The sequence below is a fragment of the Octopus bimaculoides genome, chromosome 4, assembly GCF_001194135.2.
Source record: "Octopus bimaculoides isolate UCB-OBI-ISO-001 chromosome 4, ASM119413v2, whole genome shotgun sequence".
Classification (NCBI taxonomy): domain Eukaryota; kingdom Metazoa; phylum Mollusca; class Cephalopoda; order Octopoda; family Octopodidae; genus Octopus; species Octopus bimaculoides.
In genome coordinates this window covers 128,231,865-128,245,347 of record NC_068984.1, presented here as the reverse complement: position 1 = coordinate 128,245,347, position 13,483 = coordinate 128,231,865, and the positions used below count along the sequence as shown (strand labels likewise).

Here is a 13,483-nt window from a genome sequence, read left to right as displayed (position 1 = left end):
TCACTTTGTAACCTTTGCCGGTTAAAAATAAAGAAAAAATTATATTGCGCGCGCGCGCGTATATATACTCTTTTGTTTCAGTCATTTGACTGTGGCCATGCTGGAGCACCACCTTTAGTCGAACAAATCGACCCTAGGACTTATTCTTTGGAAGCCTAGTACTTTATTCTATCGGTCACTTTTGCCGAACCGCTAAGTTACGGGGACGTAAACACATCAGCATCGGTATATATATATACTCATGTTGGATCTTGTTAAATTTCCAACCACTTGAAGTATTTCAAATTTTCATCGGGTTATTTTCAAAAAACGCAGTTTTGTACACTGATGGCGAAAATCGCATCAATTTTTTCATTGTTATTTAAAAACTTACATCAATGTAGAAAATTAAAAAGGGGGAGGGTGAAAATTTGAAATTGAGTTTTATCTATTGCGTTTGTGCATGTGTACGTATGTCTACATACATACATACATAATACATACACACGCATATATATATATATATATATATATATATTTATACGTATAGATATGTGTGTGTACACATATACAGGTGCATACATATATATATCAAAAATGTTATTTATATATATATATATGTACACATGCATGTGCATGTATATATAACAAAATGTTATATATATATATATATAAACATGCATTCATACACATACAAACACAAAGACTCACACACACATTCATGTACCTGCATATTACACGTAAAAGCACCTTAATTTGCTATTGAAATACGCCTGTTCTTGGGTGATAGCATGTAAATGATAGCCACGGTTTCTGAAACTGCATCGCTATTACACAACGTTTATTTCGATCCACATGTGTTGTTGGGGAAAGCCAGTCTTGGAATAGTGACAGGTATCTCGATGACATGCAGAAGGAATGTTACCAAAAAAAAAGTGGGGAATAGGGGCGGGTGGACGGGAGTAAGGAAGCCAGAATATTGGAAGGTTGTTAATTTAACATGACCGTTATTTAAAGGATGTTAATTTGACATCATTACATCACCACCACCATCATCATCATCATCATCATATATCTTCATTAAAGTGGTCGCTCGACCTGCTAGAAATAGCGGTCAGAGCATACCCTACAGCTTTATAAAAAACAAAAACGAAGGTAACATTGGATAATGTAGTCTAAGAGACACTATTTCTGAATCATATATGGGGGTGCTCACGGCTGGAATATCTTCAAACTTAAGTTTGTTCGATCAAGACTGACCTAGGGCTATAAGACAACAACAACAATCATTATCATCATCATCGTCGTCGTCGTAGTGCTCTTATAACAGGATAGGAAGAGGAGATACTATGGAGACTGACGGACAAAACAGGGCACACGGAGCAGAAAAGTGAGAAGAGGAGATGGAAGGGTAGAAGTAGAATAAGGGAGCCGAGCAGGCGAAGGGGGAGGAGTATAATTAGTGAGAGAGAGAGAGAAAGAAAGAGGGGGAGAGAGAGTCTGTAAGATAGTTATAGCTACAGAGAGTGGTGTGTGTGTAAGCAGCCAGAGAAAGCTCAAGTTGGAGGAAAAATAATTTGCTGGAGAGAGAAAAAAAAAAAACACGGATAAGGAAATCAATAGATAAAAAATATATAAAAACATCTTCGTCCATCGCCTTTTTTTTTCGGTGTCTGAGGAATCATCTGTAACGTTTGTTTATTGTGTGTAGAAATGGCAGATGTGGCAGCAGAACAGGCCAGCAGTGGCCACCAGCCAGAGAAAAGGAAGCGTGGACGACCTCGAAAACTTAAGCCAGATCAGGTCAGACACATTTTAATAGTTTTCGTTGCTTTTTACTATAACTTTGTTGTTGAGTGGATTCCCTTATCTAGTTTTATTATACTGTTGCTTTTATCCAAGCTCGTGTTTATTTTTCATATGTATTTAAAAAACATTCATCTTCGATTCTTTTCTTTCCATACTCCCGCCAAAATTATCCACAAGTGTGTGTGTTTGTAACTAATTTGAGTTACTAAGAGTGAGCTTGTTTGTCTGTGTGATCTACAATATAAGTAAACTATTGAAATTTCAAGTCAGCAAACTTATTGTCTAGTGCCAACTATTTATGCCTACTTTATCTGTTCTATATATTTAATTATTTATTAGCTAAACGTGCCCATCGTTCTAGTTTTTCTTATCTCCATTCAAACCACGAGGATATCACAATTTTTAATACAAATAATCTTATTTGAAATAATAGAAACTTTCCTATGTTACTTAACTACATCACTTTTGTTTTTTCTAACATGAGGCCAGTTACTCTAAAAAAAGTAAAGTCCTTTCACTGTATCTTACCTACTTATTTCATTTTTGTTCTCCCTCTCATTTTCTATTTCTCTATCTTTCTTTCTGTTTCTTTTATTTCCTTTTATGTATCTTCTTCTTACCTTTACTTTCTCACTCTCATGTCTTTCCTTCTGTTTCTCTCTCTCCCATTTTATTTCGTTTTCTCTCTCTATATATATCTCCACCTCTCTCTTTTACCCGTCAATAATATTTACATTTCCTCCTTCCCCTGTCACCCCTTTCTCTTACTATTTCGTTTTTTCCGCCCTCTCCTCTTCAGTTGTTTTATCTTTCCTATCCCATCTCTCTCTTTTTCTCCCCCTCTCTTCCTCACATTCTTTCTCTCTATTATCTTTCTCGATCTTGTTTGTTTTCTTTTCCTTATCTCCCTCTACTCATTTACAGATTTTCTATTAAGTCTTTCATCTTACCCCCCTCTACTCTTCTTCCCATTCTCCCCTCAAGTTACGTACATTTTACATCCAATTTTTACGTACATTTTACATCAAGTCTTCTATCTAATGAAACTAATCGAGGTCCGACGAAATTAGTGATGGTCAATGTTGGCGAGGACAGTTAATAAAATTCATAAAAACATACGAATTTGTGGTCTGTCGTGTGGAGAAAATGGGAAATTTTCATGTCAACTTTTACAGGTGAAGTCTAACGTTTAACTTTAATCATTCAATTATACGCCACAGCTATTGACCATACACCTGTATTTCAGCCACTGACCGGAATTTTTCAGTCAAGGATTCGTTCAGTTTTCTGTCAGTTACAACTCTGAACTTATGAATGAGTAAATGCAACTTACATGTTATTTCTCTTGATAATCCTCAGGTTTTATGCAATACGACATACTGTACACACACACACATATATATATATATATATATATATATATATATATATATATATATATATATATATATATATATATATATTGGTATATATTTATATATATATTTATATTACTATAAACATCACGTGTGTTTATAATATACACGCACACACAATCAGTGTACACTGCGAGTATAATATATACGTTAGTTTGTTTTAAATAGCTGCATTGTCTATTAAGTATGGTGGAATTGGTTTTTATCTGTTTGACCAGTGACTATTACAGCCAATTGCCACTGCTTCTGTGCAGCCAAAGCTGCTTGGTCAGCGGAGAAATTAGGGTATGCCATGCTAGTTGTAGTAATATAGTCTGGCTGACCAGCACGGCTTTGATTGCCTGGAGACTGACTGACCAATATTTATTTCTTCTACTACCATGTTCTAGCGGAGACTGCCATGCTGCTGTTATGGAAACTGACTGACTGACCATCACTGCTTCTATTGCCATTGGCTGACCATTATTTCTTCCACTACCATTTCATAATTATAGAGTCTGGCTGACCGGCACTGTGTTCAATATCATGTTCCTTGCTGAAGTAAGAAACTAGCTGACAACCTCAACTTCTCTACCCACCCATGCTTACTGCAGGCAATGGTGGTCAGTGAATTGCTTGACCAGCAATAGTGGTTGTACTGCCTACTGCACCTGTCGTTCTCATTAGTTAAATATGATAAAACTAATGGCAGAAATAGCTAATATCTAGTACAAGCTTGAAAATATAAAATTTGTTTTCAAAGTGGAATAGTATTAAATAGTAAAGGAATTTCTGATTGTGACAATTCTCTGTAGGAATTCTGCTCATATTTAAAATTCTTGCTCCACTTGGAATATATTTAGATTAGCTTATCTATAATGGTAAAAGGCAACTCAAGCCATATGTATTGAAAAAGTAGATATTTGGTAACAATTTTATTCAAAGTAGGTTAGAGTAAAATTCAGGTATTGGTGCTGTATAAAGGTAGAGTTAATGATTCTAATAGTGTGTGAATGTGTAGCTATGAGCATATTTTCTCCTGAGTTGCACACAAAGATCAGATTGTAGCCATTATGTGACTACTAAAATATAATTACTGACTTAATAATGAATTTTTGGTGTAAATTAATTAGTATAAGAAATATATTTGTCTTAATGTTTAACATATGTGTATGTATGTTTGTGTATATGTATATCTGAATTTTTTATAAATATGTCTATAATAGTATATGTATAAATATATGTATATTTATACATATATATGCATGTGTGTAAATATATGTATGTATATACACACACACACAGCACATACATATATATATGCATATGTAACTGTATGTTTATATGTGGATATATTATTTTTAAGCTGGATGTTTATTCTATCAGTCTCCTTTTGCCAAACCTCTAATTTACATGGATGTAAACAAACCAACATTGTCAAGCAGTTGGAGGGACAAACACAAAGACATGAAATATATACATATTTATATATCTGTGTGTGTGTGTGTATATATATATATATGACAGGCTTTCAGTTTCCATCAACAAAATCTACTTACAAGGCCTGAAGTGACACTGAACCCAAGACTCCATGTTTAGGGAGCAAGATTCTTACCACACTATCGGAAAATAGTGCCACCCCTATGTTGTATATATATCATTTTATGTTCACTTTGCATGCTTGTCACTGCATTCGCAAAAGAGTCATAATACTGATGTTTCATGTAGAGTCATGGTAGTAGGTGTTTCATGTTGACATTGTCACTGGTTGCTCTGCACTTTCAGAGACCTTGTGAAAAAACATCCATTACTTAAAAAAACAGTGAAGGGTAGGCAACAAGAAGATTACCCAGCCATAAAATCCTACCTCAACTATCTTCCTGTCTAACCCATGCTCACATGGAAAAACAGCTGTGAAACAAAAGAACAGTGTATGTGTGAATATTTTTGAATGTATTTATATATGTGTGTTTATATAATATATATACATATATAGGCGCAGGCATGGCCGTATGGTAAGAAGCTTGCTTCCCAACCACATGGTTCTGAGTTCAGTCCCACCGTGTAGCACTTTGGGCAAGTGTCTTCTACTATAGCCTTGGGCCAATCAGAGCCTTGTGAGTGGATTTGGTAGACAGAAATTAAAAGAAGCCTGTTGTGTATATATGTATATCTGTGTGTGTGTTTACTTCTCCATAACTTAGCGGTTCAGCATGGCTGCAGTCAAATGACTGATTTGGCTGCTATTTCTACCAGGTATAGTAACCTGGTTAGTTTTGAATTATCATTGATTCTTCTGTAACTTTGCTTTTTTTCTTAGTATGGGAAGTAGTCCTTATTAGCCTGGCATCTATCCTTTGACCTGTTCAGCATGGGAGATTGTACTTTGCTGGCATAGCTCCCAAGGTTATTGAAGCACATAAGCTATCACACCACAACAAGGACTGGATCATATGGTTGATATGTCTGTTCTGGTCACACACATAGTTTGATAAAAAAAAAATGTATAACAGATACTTTTATTTATGCTTTCATTTAACAGAGAAGACAGTGAAGTGGTACTAGGTAGTTGGCAGACTAGAATTTGACAACTTAGCAACATCACCCAGTGGTGGGTGGAATGCAAGTTGGTCCATGTGGCAAGGTAACCAGCCTTTTAGTGTCAGGTTACATATTACATGGAGTGTCATGGATAACTGTGTGTGGCGTATTTGTAGCTGGGTACTGGTAGGCCACAATAAGGGTACATAGAAAAGAAATAATTTCACTGAAGGCAAGCAGAGATTGTTTTCCCTGTAACTGCATCTGCCAGCTAGGCTTAAGGTGGTCTTTCAGAGGCATCAGTGGCCATTGGTTTGAAATTCATAAATAGGGCCTATCTTTAGTGACAGTATTACAATAGATCAGTTTTTCTATTGATTGATTCTGCTGGTTGTTGTAGTATATGTAGTGAGAAAAGCAAGGCCCTCTCAAGGATGCTGTATGTGATGTTGGGAAAGTCATTTCTTTGACTCTTGAGTCTCTAGATAAAGTGCAAGAGGGAGATGGTGATTTTCTTGTCTTTACACCTGAATGAGTACATATGTTGTGTAAATCATTCTTTGAAATCATTGGTCGTTATGCTTACTCATGTAGTGCCTTATGATGCCATCACATTGCATGAATGTAGCTCTATAGACCATAGCCTTTGAGAGGCAAGTACTCCTTGTGGGCAGTTGTTTTGGCAGTTACAGGCTGGACACTGTGTGACTGTGTTTCCATTGTAGTGTGTAATGTTGGAAGTGATTTTATTTAAGCATGAATAACTAACCTAAACATTTTGGGCATTAAAGAGTTTATGAAAAATGTAATCTAAGTAGGGACTAAAATACCATAACTTACCTAAGTAGGGGCTAAACTATCACGATGTATTAAACAACTACCTACCACAAAGAGCTCCTTTACAAAACACTCCCTACATAAAAAACAAAACAATAAGATTACATGAACAGGAGAACTACTAAAGAATTTATGGAGACAGTGAAGACTAACAGAGATAACAAAGAAAGAATGAAGATACACTAGATAAACAACAAGCATTCCAACTTCAGCTGTCTAAGCAAATATTTTCATGTTTTTTACACCAAATGGTAGCACCATTCTGTCTGACAGTGTCAGCTATGTTCAGATATTATTTTAATACTGTTTAGGATTACACAAGTATAATTTGTACATAAGAGAAAACAAAAATTAAAAACAAACACTCATAAAGCCAAAGCAATTTTGAGATTCCCACCTGAACAAAAAATATTGGTGAATATTTATTTTAGCGTTTAATTTGTATGGTATATTTTTTTGACTTGGATGAGTGACACTTGAGACATAAAAATGTAGATTTACTAGTATAGAACCCACATCATCACTTGGCTGTGTGGTTTGGGCATAAATATGTGATACTGTATAGCACCTTGGGCAAGTCACTTCTGTAGCTCTGGGCTGACCAAAGCCTTGTGAGTAGATATGGTAGACAGAAAGTGATAGAAGCTCATCATATATGTATATATGTGTGTTTGTGTCTCCATATCTTGACATCATGGTAGTTAGAAACAAGTGACTCTGTGAAAGCATATCTGGCTATGGGAAAATATTAACTTGCTTGGAAGCACGTGAAGGTTGGTGACAGGAATGATATCTAGCCATAAAAAAACTGCTTCAATAAATCTCTTTTGATCCATGCAAGTATGGAAAAGTGGATGTTAACACAATTATGGAGATGATGGCAGTGGCAGCAGCAGCAATGGTGGTGGTGGTGGTGGTGGGGAGGAGGAGGAGCTTGTTTTTATCCTTCATAGCAAAATAGGTTGTGTTGAAGATTGATGCCTTCCTTGAGAGGATGCCGAATCATAAAACTTTCAGAAATTCTATTTCTAAAATCAATCAGAACTGGGAGAAGAATATTTGTCTTGTTCTTTGACTTCTAAAGTAGCCATGCATTCATTACAGTTGCATTAAAGAAGTAAATGTTTCTGTTGCATCCTTGTTCTGTAACTAAGCATTCTCTGATCCAATTAATCCCTTCCCCCTCAAAGAAACTGTAATGTTTCACAGCAACTGTTTGGACACAGTCATGTTTTTACTGAGAAAGTCATTTTGTTGAAGCCAATAGTTGAAGAGTCATTTGTTACTAAGTCGAGCACATTATCGTCCTTGTATTATTATTATTATTATTATTATTACAAGTATAGTGATTGTTGAAGCAATCTCAATGCTTCCTTTTGTTGTCTTTTTCAATGTGACACTTTGGTAAAAGGACATTTTGAAAGCCTGTTTTCTCAACTAGTTCCTTCTGCACAAATACTAATTACAGATTGGCAGATGAGATCTAGGCCTTCAAATACATTTCTTTTATTGATCAGCCTTATCACAGTTTGTCTTCAGCCACCATAATTGCGGCTTTTCCCTGATATATATATATATGTGTGTGTGACGGTGCATGGCTCAGTGGTTAGAGCATCGAGCTTACGATCACAAGGTTGTGGGTTTGAATCCCGGACAGGGCTGCATGTTGTGTTCTTGAGCAAGACACTTTATTTCACATTGCTCCAGTTCACTCAGCTGTAGAAATGAGTTGCAACGTCACAGGTGCCAAGCTGTATCAGCCTTTGCCTTTCCTTTGGATAACACTGGTGGCGTGGAGAGGGGAGACCGGTATGCATGGGCGACTGCTGGTCTTCCATAAAACACCCTTGCCCGGACTTGTGCCTTGGAGGGTAACTTTCTAGGTGCAATCCCATGGTCAGTCATGACCGAAGGGGGTGTGCAATCCCATGGTCAGTCATGACCTAGAAAGTTACCCTCCATGGTTTCAGGTTCAGTCCCACTGTGTGGCAACTTGGGCAAGTGTCTTCTACTATAGCCTCGGGCTGACCAAAGTGGATTTGGTAGACAGAAACTGGCCTGTCGTATATATGTGTGTGTGTGTCTGTTTATCCCTTCTGCCATCGCTTGACACTCAATGTTGGTGTGTTTATGTCCCCGTAAGAGACTGATACAATAAGTACTAGGCTTACAAAAATAAGTCCTGGGGTCGTTTTCTTCTACTAACACCCTTTAATGTGGTGCTCCAGCACCACATTACCATTTCCCAACTTTCTAGCATATCCGAGCTGACATTTCTGTCCCCCACCTTATTTTTTTCCTAAATTTCTTCCAATTCCTATGTTTGCGACGGAGGAGATTAGGATTTCTCCCACAAAACATGTTCTCAATATTTTAATTTTCTCCCTCTCCACACAAAATTCACTTTTTACTTTTTCAAATTTTTATTCTTGGTAATCCCTGGAAATGGGCCTGATTGACATGAAGGGATCGTTGTTAATCATGGCCTGGATCTCACCAACAAATTCAGGAGTTCTTTTCTTATCAGAATGATCAGAGTGAGTTTTCCAAGCTGCTGTACTTTCTTAAACTCATCCAACTCTTTCTGAATTCTCTGAAATGTTCATATATGGGAGCTTCTGGCACGAATGCCAAGCAGTACACGTCATTCCCAAATTTCTGGCAGAGTGAATTGTGTCATGGTGCTGTTTTTTTCACAGATGGTGCCCAACTGACCTTACTATACTGTGTAGTCGCCAAAATCAAAAATAAACAATGCACATGCATGAAATAAAAAATTTTAAATAGCAACAATTTACCCATCAAACCCTGTGTGTATATTTGTTTGCTGAGCCATCAGTCTCCAGTGAGTATGACTTGGTGGCTAGTGTCATGTTTTTGTTAATTCTTTTAGGTACTTATGTAGTTGTGAGCATAAACACCTGTTTAATCTTCACACTCTTGATCCTGTGGAGCATTGAGGATTTGACAGCTGGAGCAATAGAGGACTGAATCAGCTGTCCTCTGATGCTCATTTTCAACTGAGCAGTGTGAAACTGTACTTTGCTCAAGGGCACAACAGTCTGCCTGATCCAGGAATCAAACCTCCTACCTTATGATCAAACCCACCACTTAGTGTGCAACACCCCAACTCCTAGGCATTATGCTTTCATATATATATATATATATATATATATATATGCATATATATATATATATCAAGTAGTAGAATATATGGTGCAGATATTGCCAATTCCACATATGTTAGCAACACCAACCCCAGTAAATATTGTTTAGAGAATTTAGACCCTCACAACTGTTCTGGGCATAACAACCCTGATGGAGCCATAACTAAATATTTGGAAGTAACAATGAATGTAAAGCTACTATTAACAATACCAGTGTATATTTGTATACTAGTAATAGGGTACTACTTAAATACAGAGGTCCTTTAACAGTACTACTTACATACAGAGGTCCCAACTGTGTGGACGTGTAATGACACCCTAACCCTAACCAACCCTAAAACTAACCCTAACCTTGACCCTAAAAGCTAACCCTGTAAACTAACTTTAAAACTAACCCTAAAAACTAACTCCCAAAACTAACCCTAACCCTGACCCTAAAAGCTAACCTTGTAAACTAACCCTAAAACTAACCCCCAAAACTAACCCTAAAAACTAACTAACGAGTGTGCACTGTAAAAACATTGTTACGTAGATGCATCAGGACTTCTTTATTTAAACGGAACCTCTATACTAGTAATAGTAAAAGTAAAGTTACCTTCTTGAGTTATACTGAGTCACAAGGGCTGATTTCCTGGTTTCTTGGCATATATATTCCCCGTCTGAATGGGACACTGGTCTGTCGCAGAATGACTCATTTTTGTTAGCTGAATGGACTGGAGCAATGTGAAATGAAGTGTTTTGCTCAAGAACACAACTTGTCACCCAGTCCAAGAATCGAAACTACAATCTTACGATCATGAGACTAACACCCTAACCACTAAGCCACGTGCCTCCACTATACTAGTAATACAAACAATTATACACTAAACACATATGCCATTAACACCAATGATCACAATTTGAGTGCCTGTATCATTAATAATAATAATTATGATATGAATTGTCCTAACTATGCTAACTGTCTCCATTGTAATAATGACGATGGTAATTAATTGATTCTTTTCATAGAATTAATAATCATGCTAACTATACTAACCTTGGCACAGCTAATAATGCATCACCCATATTCTGTGAGAAGAAGACATGCAGTTTCAGAGTACATAGTAGTCTCTTTGAGGAACAATTGCTTACATTATAATGTTTATAAATGTACCGTTACTACCACACAGACCCACTCTGCCAGGATTTTTATTGGTGGAACATTGTTAACTTGCACATTCAAACTGTTTCTCGGGTATTGCTAGAAAAAAATTTACCTCCCTGACCACTTACATCCACTACTTCAAAGTTGAGAGTATTCCATACATGAGAAACCAATAACCTTGTAATTTATGTTGCTGTGAGTCCTTCAATATATTACATGTCTGAACGAGGCCTTCCTCTTTAAATGCTTCTCTGATGTAATTATGTGTCGACATAAATACTACAAAATGTTCTCTTGTTACCATAAATTTTTATGTTCTACTAATTTGCCCTTCACTATAATACATCCACCTTAATAACTGTACTCCTGTACCACTGAATTGGCCACACTTAGGGTTTTCTCATCTTTCCTTTTCTCCTCCCCCCCTCTTACCAATACATCTTGTACCTCCTACTCCCACTATCTCATTTTACTAACCTGTGTTGCCATTAGTGTCTTTATAATTTATACCCCATTAGTGTCTTTATAAATTTTTTCTTATCTCCATGACTGACCTTGATTTATTATATACTATGCACCTGCTCTATGATTGCCTACTACAATAATCTTTTATCTCCCACTATTAATCTTTCCTCCCACAGACACTGGTCTCCCTTTCAGCTAGCCTACCTCCCTTGTTTTTATTGCCTATTTTATTTCTCCTTTTCTTGATTCTGTTAACTGATATTTTTCATTACTAATTCTACCTGAAGCAACTCCACCAATCTCATCCCATCCAATCTTTTCATCTATATCCCTGTCTTTACTATCCCACTCAACCCCTTGCATTTAGTTTCCCATTGATCCTATATATTTATGAAAACTACATTATTTGTTGCCAGAGTTTTCTGATGAGAATAACTGGAGTCCTCATCTTGGATCTTTAAAAATCCATGTTAATTCATAACCTACTATATTATTGGACCTTATTACATAACATATATAGTCATCGCACCAGTCATTGTTTATCTGAAACAGCTGTAAAGATAAGACGTACATCATTCATTTGTTTATATACACAAACTTCCCATGTAAATACTCTTTTTATGCCTACTTTTGTTTATGTTTTTTTTTCTTCTGTACCTTCTTGACAAAGATTGTTTTCTTATAGCCAACTTCTTACACTGGTGCAAGCTGCCCTGAATGAAAGAATTAAAGTTCAAGTTTTGGATTTATCTGAACACTACTCAGGGACTTTCTGCACCAAGCTTACTTTAGCATTTGCCCTTCCAAGGTCATTAACAATTTTAGGCATTACTGACATTGATATAAATTATCGGTGACCATGTGTCTAGGTTATGAACCAATATTTACATCTACATTAATTTTTAAGCATTTTCAGGATCTCTGATCATTATTTAAGTATCTCTTTGCTGTACGTACGTATGTATCTGTCTGTGTGTCTGTTTGTCCCCCTGCCATTGTTTGACAACCGATGCTGATATGATTATGTCCTTGTAACTTAACAGGTCAGCAAAAGACTGACAGAATAAGTTCTAGGCTTACAAAGAATAAGTCCTGGGGTTGTTTTCTTCGACTAAAACCCTTTAAGGCGGTGCTCCAGCATGGCTATAGTCAAATGACTGAAACAAGTAAAAGAATAAAAGAAAAAAAATAACAAAAGATTTAAATTACTGAGTGAGATGGCGTAACTGTGTGGTAAGAAACTTGCTTCCCAACCACATGGTTTCAGGTTCAGTCCCACTACGTGGAACCTTGGGCTGACCGAAGCCTTGTGAGTGGATTTGGAAGACAGAAATTGAAAGAAGTGTGTGCGTATGTGTCTTTGTGTCTCTGTCTCCCACTATCGTCTGACATCTGGTGTTAGTGTTTATGTTCCCATATCTTAGCAGTTCGGAAAAGAGACTGATAGAATAAGTACCAGGCTTAATATGTAAAAAAAATAAGTACTGGGGTTGATTTATTCAACTAAATTTTCTTCGAGACAGTGCTCCAGCATGGCCACAGTCTAAGACAGAAACCAGTAAAGGATAAAAGGTTTAGATATATTTTACATGATTCAGTTACTGCCTTTACTTTATTTTGAGGTATTGGAGTTCTTCAAATGCTGTTAGTCCTCGTTGCAACTCTTGTGTGAATCTTGATATCTAGGCTTCTTTTTTTAAGATGGAACTTTATGACTAGGTTCTTGTCAAGTTAGTTTTGGAAATCAAATGAATGATATATGATGATGACAACGGTGACGACAATATCTATCTGTCTTCCTCTATCTTTCTATCTATCCCTCTGTCCTGGCCTCTACTTCACTGCTATACCCTTCTGTCCCTTCCTCCTTGTTCCACTTCCTCCCTCCACCATCCTCTCTGCTCTCGTGTGACCTGTGGTCAACTTTCTTTTCACTCCAGCCGCTGTGAAGGCAAGACGAACTACTAGCGTTCTACCTCAGATTCGCGTTTGGCCGTACGGCTTTTGAATGTTGTTTTCACTGTCCAATTTTTCCTGTCTTGGTTTGTGTTTGCCACCTTGGAATCCTCTGTGTAGTGGGTTGATCCACTACTCAGGAAGAGACTATTCTAGAGTACGTTCTGTCTTATCTTCGAAATGTCTAGTTA

At 36.8% G+C, this 13,483-nt stretch overlaps 1 protein-coding gene across 3 annotated transcripts in view; it reads left to right on the top strand.

The window, feature by feature from the left end:
* The first annotated feature begins 775 nt into the window (after positions 1-775).
* The window catches only part of LOC106878599 (high mobility group protein HMGI-C), a 44,562-nt gene continuing 31,854 nt past the window's right edge, over positions 776-13,483 (top strand). Inside the window, exon 1 of one of the 3 annotated variants that reach the window (XM_014927857.2) lies at positions 776-1,782. In XM_014927857.2, coding sequence (XP_014783343.1) covers positions 1,693-1,782 — 90 coding nt within the window. In that variant the 5' untranslated portion in view covers positions 776-1,692. Of the gene's footprint in view, positions 1,783-2,693; positions 2,964-13,483 lie in introns of those variants that run through there. The other 2 variants (XM_014927856.2, XM_052967479.1) reach the window with 2 other exon arrangements.